Genomic DNA, 16,146 nt, shown 5'->3' with positions numbered 1-16,146 from the left:
TTTTGAGTGGGACAAGCAAGGGAAGATGCTTGAACTTCGAATTGCCTTTTAAACTGAGTCGCCGTGGAAAATTCCTTCACTTTACCCCTCGGATGTTAAGTGGTCAAAAAAACCGAACCTAACTTAAGTTACAGGGAGAGTAATATTCAATTTCCAAATAATTTAATTGTTTCAAGTATATATAAAACATTATAAAATAACTTTTTCATAATTACATTTTTAACAATGATTCTTTATTGAAATCTTAACATAATAAAATATAAAACTATATGAAGGGATGACAAACAGGCGGAACGGGTACAGATACCTCTTCTTCTATCCTCATACCCACTTAATATTTTTGTACCTAGAACCTACTCACCACTCACGACGGATAAATTTTTTAAATATATACTCACTCACACGAGTATATTATTAAATCTATCCCCACACACATTATCTAATTGGATACCCACCACCCATCTCGTACCTATTTGTACCCGCCCATGCCATCTGACAACAACCTTACAAATTGCATAAGCAACAAAACATAAAACAAATATGTACATTAAAAAGCAAAACATAACAAACATGAAGCAAAACATACAAGAGAACGAGCAAAGAAAAACTTACAAAAGAAGACGGCGACAAAAAAGAAAAGTACGAACGGAGGTGACGATCACTAGTTTAATAAAGAAAAATTGATTCTAAAGATAGAAAATTGACTTTAAAAAAATTATACCCTAATATTTGGTTAAATTATAAGTCATATACTATAAAATTTTAAGATATATAAATTAGTCTCTGAAATTATACCTAAATTTATAATTGTATAAAATTTATACAATGAGTAATTAGTGAACTGATTGATGTGATGTTGACGGATGCAGATTGAATAAAATTTTAAATTCATCATCTATTCACTATCTACGATAAATATAATTTTTTATATCCATACCTACCCACTATCTATTAAATTTATACATATTCCTAATTTAATTAAAGCGGATACCGTGCAAAATCCAGAAAAAATAGTCTCCATGTAAGAAAATGAAAGAGAATTTTGTCTGCATTTTATTTTATGATATTATCATGTCATTAATGTTTACCCAACTGTTCTGCATTGATTTTTGTTCAAGAGTTGACAGGTGCAATGGCAACGCAATCGAATGATATGAGCTTTCCTATTTCTCTCTCTTTCTTTGGCCAGTAACAAAGAATTTAAGAACACAAATAGCTTTACCATTTAAAAAAAAAAACATTTGATCTTATTGAAAAAGACATATCATGAGTTATTTGAGATAAATTCTATTAAAATTTGATAAATATTTCATTCAAGTTTGAGTTTAACACAAGTTCTTAATGAGTCGAAATAAATTACTTGATATTCAATTCAAAAATCTCGCAAAAAGCTCGAAAATATAAATATGTTAAGATTTTATTTTTAAAAATAAATTATTAATAATATTAACATTTATATATTAATTTTTTTAAAAATATAATATAAAGTTTTTATATATTTAAGATTTAATTTTGAGTTTAAGATTTCAGTCAAGTTAAGTTTGAGAATTTTTTTCTTCATTTCGATCTTTTACGAGATTCAATTCATAGTTTTGAGTTCGAGTCGAACTTGAAAATTTTAAGCTCGCGAGGTTTTGAGTCGAACTGATATTTATTTTAGACTTTTCAAATCGAGTCGAATTCATTAATACTCGAATTCAACTCTACTCAATTACATCCTTACAGCCGGTGTTCGCCTGTTGGGAAATTAAACGAGGGTGAATTTGTTATAGGAAATTTGGGTTTTTGTGACTTTGGGTGGATTAAAGTTTCAAGCGTTCTAAACTTATGGAATTACAGAGTAGGTGGGGATGATATGATGGTGGATGATAGTGACTAGTATCAAAGTGACGTTGTTATTAGGACGACAGATAAAGGTAGACACGAAATTTTATAAATTTATAAATTTTAGAATAAAGTTAAGAGTAAAATGTAAAATTAGTCTCTAAATTTTTAGGGTGGTTGTATTTTGGTCATTAAAATTTTGAAACTTGTAATACATCCATTGAATTTTTAGTTCGTTTTTATTTCTGTCTCTATCATTACATCCGTTAGATTTTTGCTGACGTGACACTTAGTTTTCATTAGACCTACTAACCTTTTTGCATGCTAACGATGCTTTATTATGTAAATGTGTAAGATAGATATTAGAGAGGCAACTGTTCCATTCGTGATGCCAACCTACGTAAAAAGGTGTAACTTAAATTCACTATTTTTTTGCCTATAAAATTGGGACCAAAGCAGATTACCAAAGATCAACCATGGAAGCCAAAACGTGCGACAATGGCTTTTGTACACATTATTTGATTATAAACGTAAAGGAAGCTTCTTTCTTTGATATTGTTAAGCTCTTGTTTTCCAGTAATTTGAAGAAGAGAAAATTCATCCAATGCTCTTTTGTAAGAGGAAATTTTCTTTCATCGACTTTCTCTAGTCATTTCCACATTGTGGCAAAAGTTTCTGCTTATGATGTTCACGCCGATGGCGATGATGGGATAACCATTGTGATTTTACTGATCAATTTCCTGCATTTTAATGGCGATGATGAGATATTAGAGAGAAATCTCATGCGAGGTGTATATACACACGCACATCATATACCACTTAACTTTAGGTAGTGTATCGATTATATCATTGAGCTTTCAATTTCGTCAATTATAGTATTGAACTTTAGTTTTAACTTCAATGCCATTAGCCCATTCAAATCCAAATGGTGTGATAACATGGACAAAACAAAATCGTTTTGTTGCAACTATTAATGCTTAAAACGATGTCGTTTTAGTTACTAAACTTTAAGGGTATATCGATTTTGTTAATAAACTTCTAAATAGACACATTCTTGGTTCCACAATTTTTTAACTACCGTCGACAGTCAATCACCACCCATCACCAGTTGTCTTTCACAACAAGATCGGTACCAAAGTATTTGCATTTCTCTTTTTTTTTTCTTCTTTTCCTAAGACTGATTTTCCACAAAATTCATTCAAAATTGACGAAACTAAACAAAAAATATACTATTTTTAGGGATTTAAAGGTTTTCTTAGATTTGAAGGATTTTGAGTTTTGTTCGAAATTCCGAACGAAGAGAAGCCTTATTTTGAGAAAGGAACAATATACCTCAAAACTAGCCTCATCTAATGATCATCGAAAGTGAACAGAGTATTAGCACATCAAACTTTTAAATGAGTTTTGTGAAAAATCAATCTTAAGAGAAGAAAGAGAAGTGAAATTGAATGTTTTAATATCGATCTTGCTGCAAAAGATGATCAGTGATGGCGGTGATTGAATATTAACAGTAATCAGAAAATTACAGTGCCAAAAATGGAATTATTCAAAATTCTAGTTTAAAATTGTATACCACTAAAGTTTAGTTCCTAAAATGATATTATTTTGGGCATTGTCGTGACCGTCCTTTTGGTGGGTCCGGAATTGGACTTCGACTTAAATAAACGTGTAAGAGTCGCCACCGATCATTAGGTTGGCCGGATACCTTAATTGACCATTTTACCTGATCTGTATTTTACCAGAAATATATCGGGTTTGGGAGTCGATTACAGTCAATGAAGGATTAAAACCCTTGTACTGCCCTTTCAGTACCAATTTAATTTCACAGTTGTCTTAATTGCAAAAAATAAAAGTTAAATTAAAAATTAAAATTGTATCCGAATTACTTACCTTTGATCGATTAAAATTTCCCCTAGAAGGTAAAAAACGTTAGATCATAAAATAAAATAAATATTAAATAAATCAAAGAAGAAAAAGGGTTATATTAAGAAATTAACAAAAAACAATGTTAAAAGAGAAAAGTAAAATAAAAATAAAATAAAATAAAATAAAATGAAGAAAATTTTAAAAGAAATAAATAATAAAAAAAATATTAAAGGAAAAAATAAGTTAAAAAAGAAATATAAAAAATGAAGAATATGTCAAAATTAAAAGAGAATAAAAAAGAAATAAAAAGAAAGAAAGAAATAAAAATTTAAAAGATCAAAATTGGGGGTTAAATTGTAAAATATGATAAATATAATCAAGGATTAAATCGAAATAATTCAAATTCAAGGGTCAATTTATAACATGTGACTAAAATGAATTACACATCAAAATATCAGGGACTGTGGAAATAATTTAAATATTTCATATTTACAAAGTACCATACCTTATAAATACTCCAAAATTAACAAAATTCCCTCATTTCTCACCCCTTCCCCTAAACCAAACCCCCAAACTCTCTCAACTATATCTCATCTTCCCCCACTCGGCTGAATGACCGGGAAAAAAACCAAATACACCAAAACTCTCTCCCGGGTTCGATAGTCAAAGCTTATTCGTCCTAAAAAGACCCTATGAGCGTAGATCTAAGTTGGAAGCCTTGAAGTTTACCTTTCCTGATGATAACCTTTCAACTATCGATGACCATCCTTATACCGAGTCACGAACGAAGCTTCTCATTCGTTCTTTTTGTGATTTTCCTTGCGGTTTTGCGAGTGATTATTTTTGTGTGTGTTGCCTTGTGTTCTGTTTGCTTGTTTTGCAAGAGCTTTTATAGCCGGTTTGAGGAAGCTTTTTCCTCTTGTATCTCGACGGTTACATCCCTGATTTTGTTGGGATTTTCCCCAATTCTGTTGGCACATTCGATTTGTTGGTTTTGTGATCGAAAAATAGGGGATAATATCTCCCATTTTTGCTTTGGTTTTGTTCCGATTTTGTCTTGACTTCTTCGGTTTTGTTTCGATTTTACTTCGAGATGGTTTATTGACGGAAATCCTGGGATGGTTCAGTCCCGGGTTATCCGATTTACTTCGATTCGTGCACTGTTTTGACTCGCCGATTGTTTCGCTTTGCGTCGGCACATCCCTTGGTCGTCGGAGCGCATGTTTGGCTCTTGACCTCCCCTGACCGTGTGACACCCTTGACTATGTGTGAAACCCTAATTCAATTTGGGATTTGAATCGGGTCTGCTTGGCCAGGCTTACTGTTGGACTTGGATCATGCCTTTGATTTGAACCTGAAATAAGAAAAATAAAATAAATAAAATAAAAATAAAAAAGGAACATTGAAAAAAAATTAAAAGTACAGTGAGTGAAATAAGAGAGAGGGCAAAATTCAGTGAGTAAACGTGTGTCATGTTTTATTATTAAAATAAGCCACGTAAGCTCCCCGTTACTGAGTAAACAGTTGAGTGACAAAAAAAGTTCAATGTCTAAAGTTTAGTAAGCAAATTGAAAAAAATTAAAGTACAGTGAGTAAAATATGAGAGAGAGTAAAATTTAGTGAACAAATGTGTAATTTACCAAAAAAATCATAGTAGGTTCTTCAACCTCATTGTGTACATGTTCCTCGCCAAATCCCAAGAGCAGAACTGTTACAGTTGTTACCAGACAAGTGGATAACAAACTATTAACAACTTCATAAACGAAAACAACCAGTCAGATCTTACAATAGTAAGATTGTCTCTAAAGAAAATGGGACATAAAAAAATCAGATTTGACCATAGTCATTTACAACAAAAATAACCAACACCATCAATTTTACCTATACAGTTGATGATGTTGCCACTTGGAAATCCTAAAAAAGCTCATGACAAAGAAGATCCAAACTGTTATCATGAGCTTTATAAGCCTAGTTTTAAAGTCTCCTTTATAAAAAAATTTGATGCCATTGGAAATCCTAGCTACATGATGAAAGATCTAGTCACATGATAGTTTTGAAAAGGATTATTGTTGGCATAACATACTTGCTACATTATTTCGATCATTTTTTTTATCATCATTGTCCTCTTATTTGGTATCAGAGCCACACTTCTAGATCTATTTATTCATTTTACAAAGATTTCAGAAAGAAAAATCCTATAATCATGTCAGAAACTATCCTATCAAAAAAGATTTCATCCTTATATGAAATTAAATATTCTAATGATGAGAAGGTTCAACTCACATAGCTTCCTCTTATAAATCCCTATTCTACTTATAGAAAACCTTCATTTTTCCTATCAAAAGCATTAAGTCCCTCTTCCATACAACTTCTAAAGGTGTCAAAGAGTATGTCCAATCATCCCGTTTTGATAAACACTTTATCACGAGATCTGCAGCAGAACAATTTGTCACTCTAAAAATCTCTCCAGATTTTCCAAAAAAATGTCGGAAGTTGGATATTCTCATATTCACTTTGGTGCAATTCACTTAGCTCTCAATTATCATGGCACTGAAGGAAAGGCAGTAGTAGCAAGAATTGCTTTATTGGATACACGTTATCTAAAGATAAAAATTTAAAAATGTGAAAACTTAGAAAACGATGTTAAAAAAATTTAAAAATAAAAACTATCTCTTCCCGAGTAAGTAAATTTTGGGAGTAATTAACACGGAAAGAAAAACTTGAAAATACAGGTGTTTTAAAATTATTTTAGGATATAAGATATTTGTTACAATATACGTGATGAATTTTAATTTTCTAATTTATTTTTTAAAACTATCGCATCCACATAACGAGTTTTACGTGCACTATAACAAATGTCTTAACTTCCAAAATAATTCTCAAACACCCTTAACTTTTAATTTTTTTCTTACCTAACCTATATAGCCAACGAAGTCCTTCCCGAGAATCTTTCTATAATCTTTTATTAAAAAAATCAATAACCATAGGAAATAATGAGTGGAATACTTGATTGAATACTAATTCAATAATCATAATTCTTCCATTGATAAATTCAACTCAATTTGAATTATTATTAATATCAATATAGTTTTTTTTTATAAAACTAAGGTGATTCTACTGCAGTTGTTGGTGTTCGAACCCGTGACTTCTAAGATTAACAACGATTCCTTTAACTACCAAGGTATATTGATTCATGTATTAATAACAATATTTTTATGGCTAAAGAAAATTATAAATAATTTAAATATCATGTAAAATATATTTGTAATATATTAATATAAGTCTAAAATTATTATTTAATACTTATTTTGAGTAATGAAATAAAATAATGAGTTGCTTTACATAGTTTTGATTAAAATTTAAATAGTTCAACAAGATTAATTTTTATTTAGATTATTAAATAAATAGAATTCATATTTAAAAGTTGTGAACAAATAATTGAATAATTTTTATTTTGATTAAAGCATAAATATATTTTACTTTTTAATTTTAGAATTGAACAAATAATTTGTTTGGTAGTCCCAAAAATCACAAGGGAGAATCAAGTAAATTCGAAACAATAGAGATCGAGATAGCGGCATCATAGTAAATAACGGAAAAACAGGGGTATTTATCCATAAAAAGAAATTGTCCGGACATGGAGATACAACAAAGGGTCCCACACTCTGCAGTTTTCACTTTCTTCTCTGTATCTAAGCCTCTCTGTCTCTCATGAACTTGCTCTCTGCAAATATCAAAGCTTTAGATCTGAAGAAGAAAAACCAGAAATCTTTGCTGAAAAAAAGATCTGGGTATGCCTTATTTCTTCTTCTTGTTGTTCTTTGTTTTCTTCACTGCATTTTCAGTTTTCAGTATTTTCTGAAAAAAAAAATTCAGTGTTTGAGAAGCCAAATTTTCTACAAGTATGCTTGATCTACTGCACTTTGGTGCCATAGTCACTGATTGAGTCTGTTCTTTTGACTTCTGCTTTGGTATGATCTTACTTAATTAATACTTCCTGTTTGTCAGCTTGTTGCAGTTCCTAAATAAATATTTAGAGGTATTATCTAATCTGTTTGCTCAATGCCATAGTGGCACTGGACATTGGTTACTCCTTTGAGCTTCTTTTATACTGATTCGATATGCCAATGCCTTTTCAATTGGTGTCTTTGTTCACTTCAAATTTAAACATTTTATTGCCATGATATTCTTTACTTGCAACTATAATTCTTGAAGCTTCTCCTAACTGTTAGATGTTTATATCATTTAGTCTGCTGTTTCTTGCTGGTCTTCATATGGTTCTTTACTCCTGGTTTGTTCTTTTCAATTGTGGCTCCTGATTCAAAGGAAACTTGTATTAAATGTCTATTAAACGTGTCCCTTGATGCAGGCTAGTTTGACGTGGTAGATTTAATGGCAGTAACGGATGCTGAAAACCCTCTTCTTGGAGAAACCACCTGTGGTTCTTTAATGCAGAAATTGCAGGTAATGTGACTTTTAAGTTGGTTCTCGTACATATAAACCCTTTGTTTCTAGTACAGTTATGTGGAAACATAACCTGTAAATTGTTCTGCAATTGGTTGTAGGAAATTTGGGATGAAGTTGGTGAAAGTGATGAAGAGACAGACAAGATGCTTCTTCAGATAGAACAAGAATGCTTGGATGTATACAAGAGGAAGGTTGAGCAGGCTGCAACATCAAGAGCACAACTTCTTCAGGTCTTGTCAGATGCCAAGCTTGAGCTTTCTACTCTTGTCTTTGCTCTTGGAGACAAAATTTTGGTCGACATTGTGAGTAATCACTTATTTCACCTTATACTCAAAGTTTCTTTAGATAATAGGAACCCATTACTCTTTACATGCACATTAATGCTATTTATAAGTTCACAATAAGAGACTGTGAGCTGGATCCCTCATCATTCCTTTGGGTTTGATTACAGCCTGAGAAGGCATCGGGAACAATCAAGGAACAACTTGCAGCTATTGCACCAGCACTCAAACAGCTGTGGAAACAGAAAGAGGAGAGAGTTAAGGAGTTTTCTGATGTACAATCGCATATTCAGAAGATATGTGGGGAAATTGCTGGGAATGCTAGTGAGCTTGGTGCTCTGGCAGTGGATGAGTCAGACTTGTCCCTGAAGAAGTTGGATGAATATCAAGTAAAGCTGCAAGAGCTTCAAAAGGAGAAGGTATCCATTGCCTTAGATATCCTGGTCTGTAGTCTATACATGCATCAATTCACTAACTTCTCATTTGACATTACAGAGTGATCGGCTGCATAAAGTCCTTGAATTTGTCAGTACTGTGCATGATCTATGTGCTGTCCTCGGAATGGACTTCTTTAGTACTGTAAATGAAGTTCATCCAAGCTTAGATGACACTACTGGTGTGCAGTCAAAGAGCATCAGCAATGACACCCTATCGAGGTTGGCCAAAACAATTTCAGCTCTAAATGAAGATAAGAAACAAAGGCTTCATAAGGTATCTTTGTTGTATGCAGCAATTCTTATCATCTTTTCTCCTTTTGAAAATGTACTACCCATTTTTCTTCTTGATGCTTCGTTACTTGAACTATCGCAGATTGATATATGTCCTTACGGAATCATCTTTATAGTAATGTAGATATATGAGTTAAATATACTCTTCTTGGTATTTTTGCTCCAATAAATGAGATTATGAGGTTAACACTTTCCTCTTTTGACAGCTTCAAGAGTTAGCAACTCGGCTAATTGATCTCTGGAATTTGATGGACACACCTGAAGAAGAAAGAAGATTATTCGACCATGTTACCTGCAACATCTCTTCTTCAGTTGATGAAGTGACTATGCCTGGTGCTCTTGCTCTTGATTTGATTGAGCAGGTAAGTCGAGTTTATTAGTTGGTGTTTAAGTTTGAATGAGAACTGTTGCTTACATTCGTTTTCCGTTTCCGGGAAGGCGGAGACAGAAGTTGAACAGCTTGATCAGCTAAAACCAAGCAGGATGAAGGAAATCACCTTCAAAAAGCAAGTGGAGCTTGAGGAGATATTTTCCCGTGTGCATATAGAGATAGATCCAGAGGCTGATAGGGAGAAAATTATGGCTCTGATTGATTCTGGGAATGTTGAGCCTACGGAGTTACTAGCTGACATGGATAATCAGATAGCAAAAGCAAAACAAGAAGCCCATAGTAGAAAAGAAATATTAGATAGGGTCGAAAAATGGATGTCAGCTTGTGAAGAAGAAAGTTGGCTTGAAGACTATAATCGGGTATTGTGATGATGTTCTCACTGTGAACGCTCATTTCTTGTTTTACCTCTAATGACATTGAGCGTTAGGCTCCCACTGATATTTTCTTGCTGGGACAGGATGAGCATAGGTACAATTCAAGCAGGGGTGCACACTTAAATCTCAAGCGTGCCGAGAAAGCTCGTATTCTTGTCAACAAAATTCCAGGTAGGACCTTCTAGAATCGTATTTACAGGATGGTGATTCTTATGCCATTGGTGAATATTGTGTGGATTTGCATTTCCCCCCCCCCCTATTAAATAGAAGGCAATACTGTTGGTATAAATAAATACAAAATCTCTGTGAAAATCATTTGCAAATTGCAATTCAATTTCTGGTCTTAAAGTTCCTTCTAACCTATTTTTTATTAGGCTCGGTAGAAAGTATGCACTAAATTTTGGTACCCACTTCCTTTTTACCAATCTAGATTGTGGTAATCAAATAAAAAATTAAATCTTAAAGATGAAGATTTTTTTAATAAAATTAATGAGGCGGTTACAGCATGGAATTCGAATAATAAGAGCTGAAATCTTCCCTGAAGCCTATAATTCCACTTCAGATCTGCATAGCACGGCTGCAAGCCAGATTTTTTAAATTGGTTTTATTGGCCTTTTGTAGGCATGATTGACACTTTGGTTGCCAAAACTCGAGTATGGGAAGAAGCTCGCGGCATAACGTTCACGTATGACGGTGTTCCCCTCCTTGCCATGCTAGATGAATATGCGATGCTTAGGCAAGAAAGAGAAGAAAAACGAAGGCTTAAGGTAAGGTTTCGATTCATTATTAGTTCTAAAAAGCATAGACCTAGGACTTGATAGGATGAAAGTGAACTCAAAAAAGAGTTTACAGCTAAAATGTCTCTTGTTTAGCATATAAGGTATTTACTCTTCTGCTAAATATAGTTAACTCACGGAATTGCAGGATCAGAAGAAGTTCAGCGAGCAGCAAAACCCTGAACAAGAAGCCATCTTCGGTTCAAGGCCAAGCCCTGCTCGAGCATCTGGTACGAAGAAGATGGTGGGTCCTCGAGCTAATGGTGGAAGCAACGGAACCCCTAGCAAAAGGTTATCACTAAACGCCAGCCAAAATGGAAGCAGGTCTGGTGCTGGAGATGGAAGGAGGGATTGCACGAAACTGGCATCTCCTTCCAACCGTGTCTCAATATCAAAAGAGGATGCAGCCTCTCACGTTTCTGGAACTGATCCAGTTCCAGCATCATCCTAGTAATAAAAGGATAGATTTTACACTCGTGTCTTGTTATTATTGTTATTACCAGATCTCATTTAGCGAATTAGTCTCAATCGAAGAGCTCTTGTTGTAGTAGGGATATAGTCTGTGACCGGAGAGTATAATGTTCGTAGATGTGTAATATTTGTGATATTTTGCATTTGGAAGCTGCTTTTTGATTCACATTCTTGTTTTCTCTGGTTAGATTTGTTACATTTTCTCCAATATAAAAGAGTTGCAATATAATTCGGTGTCGGCATTGAAAATCTTTCAACCAGTCGATCAATCAATCAACTTGAAGCTGTTTTTAGTACAATTCAGGTTTTCAAAACTGTTTAATCAACTGTGTAATATTAACTAAACAATTCCATTGACTTAAATTTTAATGTTTCGGCTGTCTGTGATAGGCTGATAGCCTTTCATTGTTTTTTCTTCGTATGTAATTTATTTGAGGAAGAACATGTACTTACTGCTTTAATCGACAACTGTTTTCAGCCACTGCTTTGGTTTTCTTGGATTCTTCACCAAATTCAACAAAGTTCGTTTGTCAGCATATATATGTAGGGTGTATAAGTCAAGACAGTGCGTCCCTACCTCTCAGCAAACTTAATCTGTATTAGATTCTGTTTCTGCCCATGGAATTATGGGAACATATGGTATCAGTAAGGGGGTTTTAGTCATTTGGATAAGGAAATCAGGTACAGATTCTGTAGTCCTACAAGTCTTGCTCAGACACAAACAAGTTTAGCTTAACATTGACCAATGACTGTGTATCGATAACAACTAAGCTATTTCCGTATGAATCTTTGGAGAATCCATCTAGGAATCCTATATATAAACTTATTGTATAATGATTTATGGACAGTACCTAAACAAAGTTCTTCAGTTTATGATTTTTTATTTGTTGAAGACATGGGTTGTAGATTCTCTTGTTTCGGACAATCAAGGTTGTCCGATCAAGGGGAACCAAAGCACAACAACGGTCGTGACCGAAGTTCTTGCTCGGTCCTGTCTTTTCTGATGTTGGTGTGCATGTGGAAAAACGTAGCAAAAGAGACTGAATTGTTGCAGGAAAAAGAGCAGCAGCAGCGAAACAGGGCGACAGAGCTCACCCTGGAGGATTGGCTGATTGCTTCACCAGGGCTGCAAAAGATAAACGGGACGGGTGAATACCATGTTTTCAAACATCACTCCTCCAAAAGAGTTTTCCCGTCTTCCGTTATAGGAAACACAAATAGCAGCAGCAGCACGTCTAAAGCGATGGGGAGTTTGAAAGCTGGTAAAGAAGAAGACATTATTGAGGTTTCTTTGAGCATGAGCCAAAGTGGGAGGTCGAAGAAAAGGGTGAGCTTTAGGCTACCAGAAGAAGCTGATATTTTCATATTTCATTCATCACCACCACCAGAGGAAGAATCTCAATAGAAGGGAGCTTAAATCAATGTGTGATATATGTATTTCTTTTAAGAATTATGCATAAACCTCAAAGGAAATATTTGTTTCTTGTTATCGGTTTGGACATACTTTGTTAACTTGCTTTTGATTGTGCAGTTTGAAGAGAATGGATCCAATTATTGCTTAAGCTTTATTCTAGCATCAGTGGAAATTCTAAGATGTATGTAATTTGGGTTAAAAGGAACAGAAAGTATTAATATTTCATTAACTATTAAAACACATAAATTTGATCGACTTAAACCTTCTCCAAATGAAACAAGGCCATGTAATCTTCTACAGTTGAAGTCATATCCTCTCGATTAAAAGTGAAACAACTATAGGTCGGGTTCTGAAAACTAAGAGCATTTACATGATGTTTATTCTCAGATCGCACCTAGATTTACGTATGGGAAAAATGACCTTTTCAGTTCAGAAATAACTTTGATTTCCTTTGATTCAACTAGCGACATTCCACGGTAGTCAAAATCCAACAAACAAAATGAATTAAAAGCACCTTGAATCTGCTACTTTATTGATGCATACCGGCCTTTCCTACGCGTCTCTGATGTCACGTTTGATTTGTATTTGAATGGGAAGAATGTGGTACCTTGTCCAAACTTGTTCTTTGCTTCTTTTTAACTCAGTTTAATCTGGGTTTTTCAAAGAAATTCATTAGCATTACAATCAAATAGGGACTTTTTTTTTCTTTGCAGTTTGAAAGGAGATGGAGAAGGAATCGAAAAGGCTGGTGAATTGTGCAACTTTAGCTACCTGTTTGGTGTTAACTGTTCTGGTTTATGCTACACTTTTTCAATCTAATGACACCATAAACTTGGCCGACTTGAAACTCCATGGAAATGAAGGGGGCTACAGGTTATCAGATTCAAGGATCAATGTTGATGCAGTTGATCCTCAATAATTTCTATTAAGAAGGCTTGTTAGAGGTTCATTCCTTTCACTTCTTAAAATTCAATTCATGCCAATTCACAATCATAAAGTGTATATATTGTGTTGATTAATGAAACAGGAGATGATCGAGTTCAGTATGATTCCAATGGATTTTCATGCCACACTGATGTTCATTCAGAGGTATTCATAACAAATAAACCAGTAAGGATTTTTAACAAAGGGTTGACAGTTTATGTTCCATATGATCATCAACCACTAGTCAAGAGAATTGTTAAGCCATATGCAAGGAAAGAAGATGAAACCGCCATGAAACTCGTCTCACCTGTTCAGATTCTTCATGGTAACATCACCATTGATCCGCCACCAGCCTGCAATTCCACCCACAATGTCACAGCTGTTGTCTTCTCTTCAAAAGGCTTCACAGGCAATGTTTTTCATGAATTCAATGAGATTATCATCCCTTTGTTCATCACAACTCGCCATTTTCTGTCTCGACTAAAGTTTGTAATCACAGATTACCAGCTTGGGTGGGCACAAAAGTACAACAGGGTTCTGTCTCACTTGTCTGGTTATGATGTTATAAATCCTGATGATGAGAGCGTTCATTGTTTTCCAGGAGCTGTAATAGGGCTTAAATTCCATAACAATCTAGCCCTCAACATTACTGATATTCCAGGAGGTTATTCCATATTTGATTTCAAGCACTTCTTGAAAGTATCATACAATCTGAAAACAAACCATGTGTCTGAGATTAAAAAACCGGTGCTTATGCTTATATCGCGCCGTAATTCAAGACGGTTTTTGAACGAAGAAGAAATGGTGGAGATGATGGAGAAGCTAGGCTTCCAAGTCACAAGGGCAGAACCTAAGAGAGTGTCGAACTTGGACGAGTTCGCTGAGGTGGTGAACTCATGTAGTGTCATGGTTGGAGCACATGGTGCTGGTCTAACAAATGAGATTTTTTTGCCCACAGGTGCTGTGGTGGTTCAAGTGGTGCCATTGACACTTGAATGGGCGGCAACCAATTACTTTGGTGAACCGGCAAAGGCAATGGGGCTTCGGTACTTGGAGTACAAGATCGAACCAGAGGAAAGTTCGTTGTTCGACACTTACGGAAAAGATCACCCTGTGATTAGTGATCCAGAATCAGTGATCTCTAAGGGATACTATGCACACAGGTCTGTGTATGTAGATGGCTAAGATCTAAAGATCAATTTAGAGAGATTTAAGAAGACCCTTCTTGAAAACTCAACTCCCCATAAATAGATGAATGCATAATTAATCATCTTCAAGATACCGCAAGAGATTCAGCTTATATAGTTCATTTCATTTTGGCAATCTCCAGCTTTCACAAGGCTACAAAGACAGGCTGGGGACATTGGCTTAAATGTTGCATCGTTCGTTGTCATGGTAAAAGCATTTGAATTACACATTGTACATTTTATTAGAAAGCTGGTATATCAAACATAAGCTCTCATGTTGTGATTGTTTTGGGCTTGAAATATGACTGTCCATAGTATTAGGTTAAGGTTGAAAAAGAACAAAGTCCATACTTATCAAAGGATTGCAGAAACTGTATGAAATTTGGTAAACACATCTCCACTATTGCAAATTTGCCAAATCTATGAGGTGTTTCTTTCTACGGGTGTAAATGAACAGAGTTTTGTGAACTGTTCGTGAATTATTCTTACAAATGTTCGTTTATCAAGTTAAATAAGCATGTATAAACAAAATTTTTATGTTCGTTTAATAATTGAACGACACAAACAAAGATGTGTTCGGTTCATTTGTGCAAAAGGGAGCCCTGGACCTCAACGCTGCTAAATATATTGACTTATAGGCAAATTTGCATAAGTGTGGAGTCATTTTCAAGATTTATAAACAATTATGAAGGAGCTATCAAGTCATTTTCAAGATTTGTAGAATAGAATAAAAAAGGATACCAGGTGGCCCATGTAATACCCTAAAATTTTAGTTAGTGACCAAAATATAAATTTTAAAAGTCTAGTGATCAAAGTAGAAATTTTGAGAATAATTTAGGGACCAAGATGGTATTTTTTTCTCAAAATTTCTACTTTGATTCCTAAGAATGGAGTTTCTATGAAATTCAAATTTTCAGGTGGAGTTTGTATAAAAAGCTATAAAGTGATAAAGTTCGATAAAACATTCAAATAATCAGATTGAATCGAAAATTTAGGAAATTTTGAAGGATGACATTTAAAGGTTAGTAATGTCATTTTCATATTTTTAATCAGTAGGATTTAACATAGATCATTGGATTTAAGTTGATTTTTCATGTCAAATCAGGATAGTTGAATTAAAGTGACTAGATTGTGATTTTTGAAAAAAAAGTGAAAGGGCAAAGATGAAAACTAATAAAATATTATTTATATTTACATGATGAGGTAAGCAATGATGTCATGGTAATGGCAAAGTGGAAATTATCATGTTTCATTTAATTAGCTTTATAAGATTAATATTAAGAAAATTTTTGTTAAAAAAATAAAAAAAACTCTCTTCTTCTTCTTCCTCTCTAACCGTGGACTCCACAACTAGACGATTAGGCGAACAAGTTTTTATTTTTCATTCTTAAGTCATTTTGTTAGGTTTTTAGATTAAGACATGGAATAAAAAATTAACCTATA

General features: G+C 34.0%; 1 protein-coding gene and 1 pseudogene across 1 annotated transcript; both read left to right on the top strand.

Annotated features, from left to right (window-relative positions):
* Window positions 1-7,367: 7,367 nt before the first annotated feature.
* Window positions 7,368-11,344, top strand: LOC120126408 (65-kDa microtubule-associated protein 1-like). The gene is made up of 10 exons (XM_039144612.1): window positions 7,368-7,481; window positions 8,060-8,154; window positions 8,256-8,459; window positions 8,609-8,857; window positions 8,934-9,149; window positions 9,373-9,528; window positions 9,605-9,916; window positions 10,015-10,102; window positions 10,553-10,698; window positions 10,856-11,344. The coding sequence occupies exons 2-10, from the start codon at window positions 8,083-8,085 to the stop codon at window positions 11,156-11,158; spliced, it is 1,746 nt and encodes a 581-aa protein (XP_039000543.1). The 5' UTR covers window positions 7,368-7,481; window positions 8,060-8,082; the 3' UTR covers window positions 11,159-11,344.
* A 1,972-nt stretch (window positions 11,345-13,316) lies between these two features.
* On the top strand, window positions 13,317-14,767 carry LOC120126504 (annotated as a pseudogene).
* Window positions 14,768-16,146: the final 1,379 nt, after the last annotated feature.

Source organism: Hibiscus syriacus, unplaced genomic scaffold (genome assembly GCF_006381635.1).
Source record: "Hibiscus syriacus cultivar Baekdansim isolate YM2019G1 unplaced genomic scaffold, ASM638163v2 tig00110458_pilon, whole genome shotgun sequence".
NCBI lineage: Eukaryota > Viridiplantae > Streptophyta > Magnoliopsida > Malvales > Malvaceae > Hibiscus > Hibiscus syriacus.
This window is presented reverse-complemented; position numbering and strand designations above follow the sequence as displayed.

Bases quoted from the DNA above. Each gene is read 5' to 3' on its own strand.
- LOC120126408 (XM_039144612.1), top strand. From the start codon at position 8,083: ATGGCAGTAACGGATGCTGAAAACCCTCTTCTTGGAGAAACCACCTGT. The intron at 8,155-8,255 runs GTAATGTGACTT...AATTGGTTGTAG, and splicing joins CTTTAATGCAGAAATTGCAG to GAAATTTGGGATGAAGTTGG. The intron at 8,858-8,933 runs GTATCCATTGCC...TTGACATTACAG, and splicing joins AAGAGCTTCAAAAGGAGAAG to AGTGATCGGCTGCATAAAGT.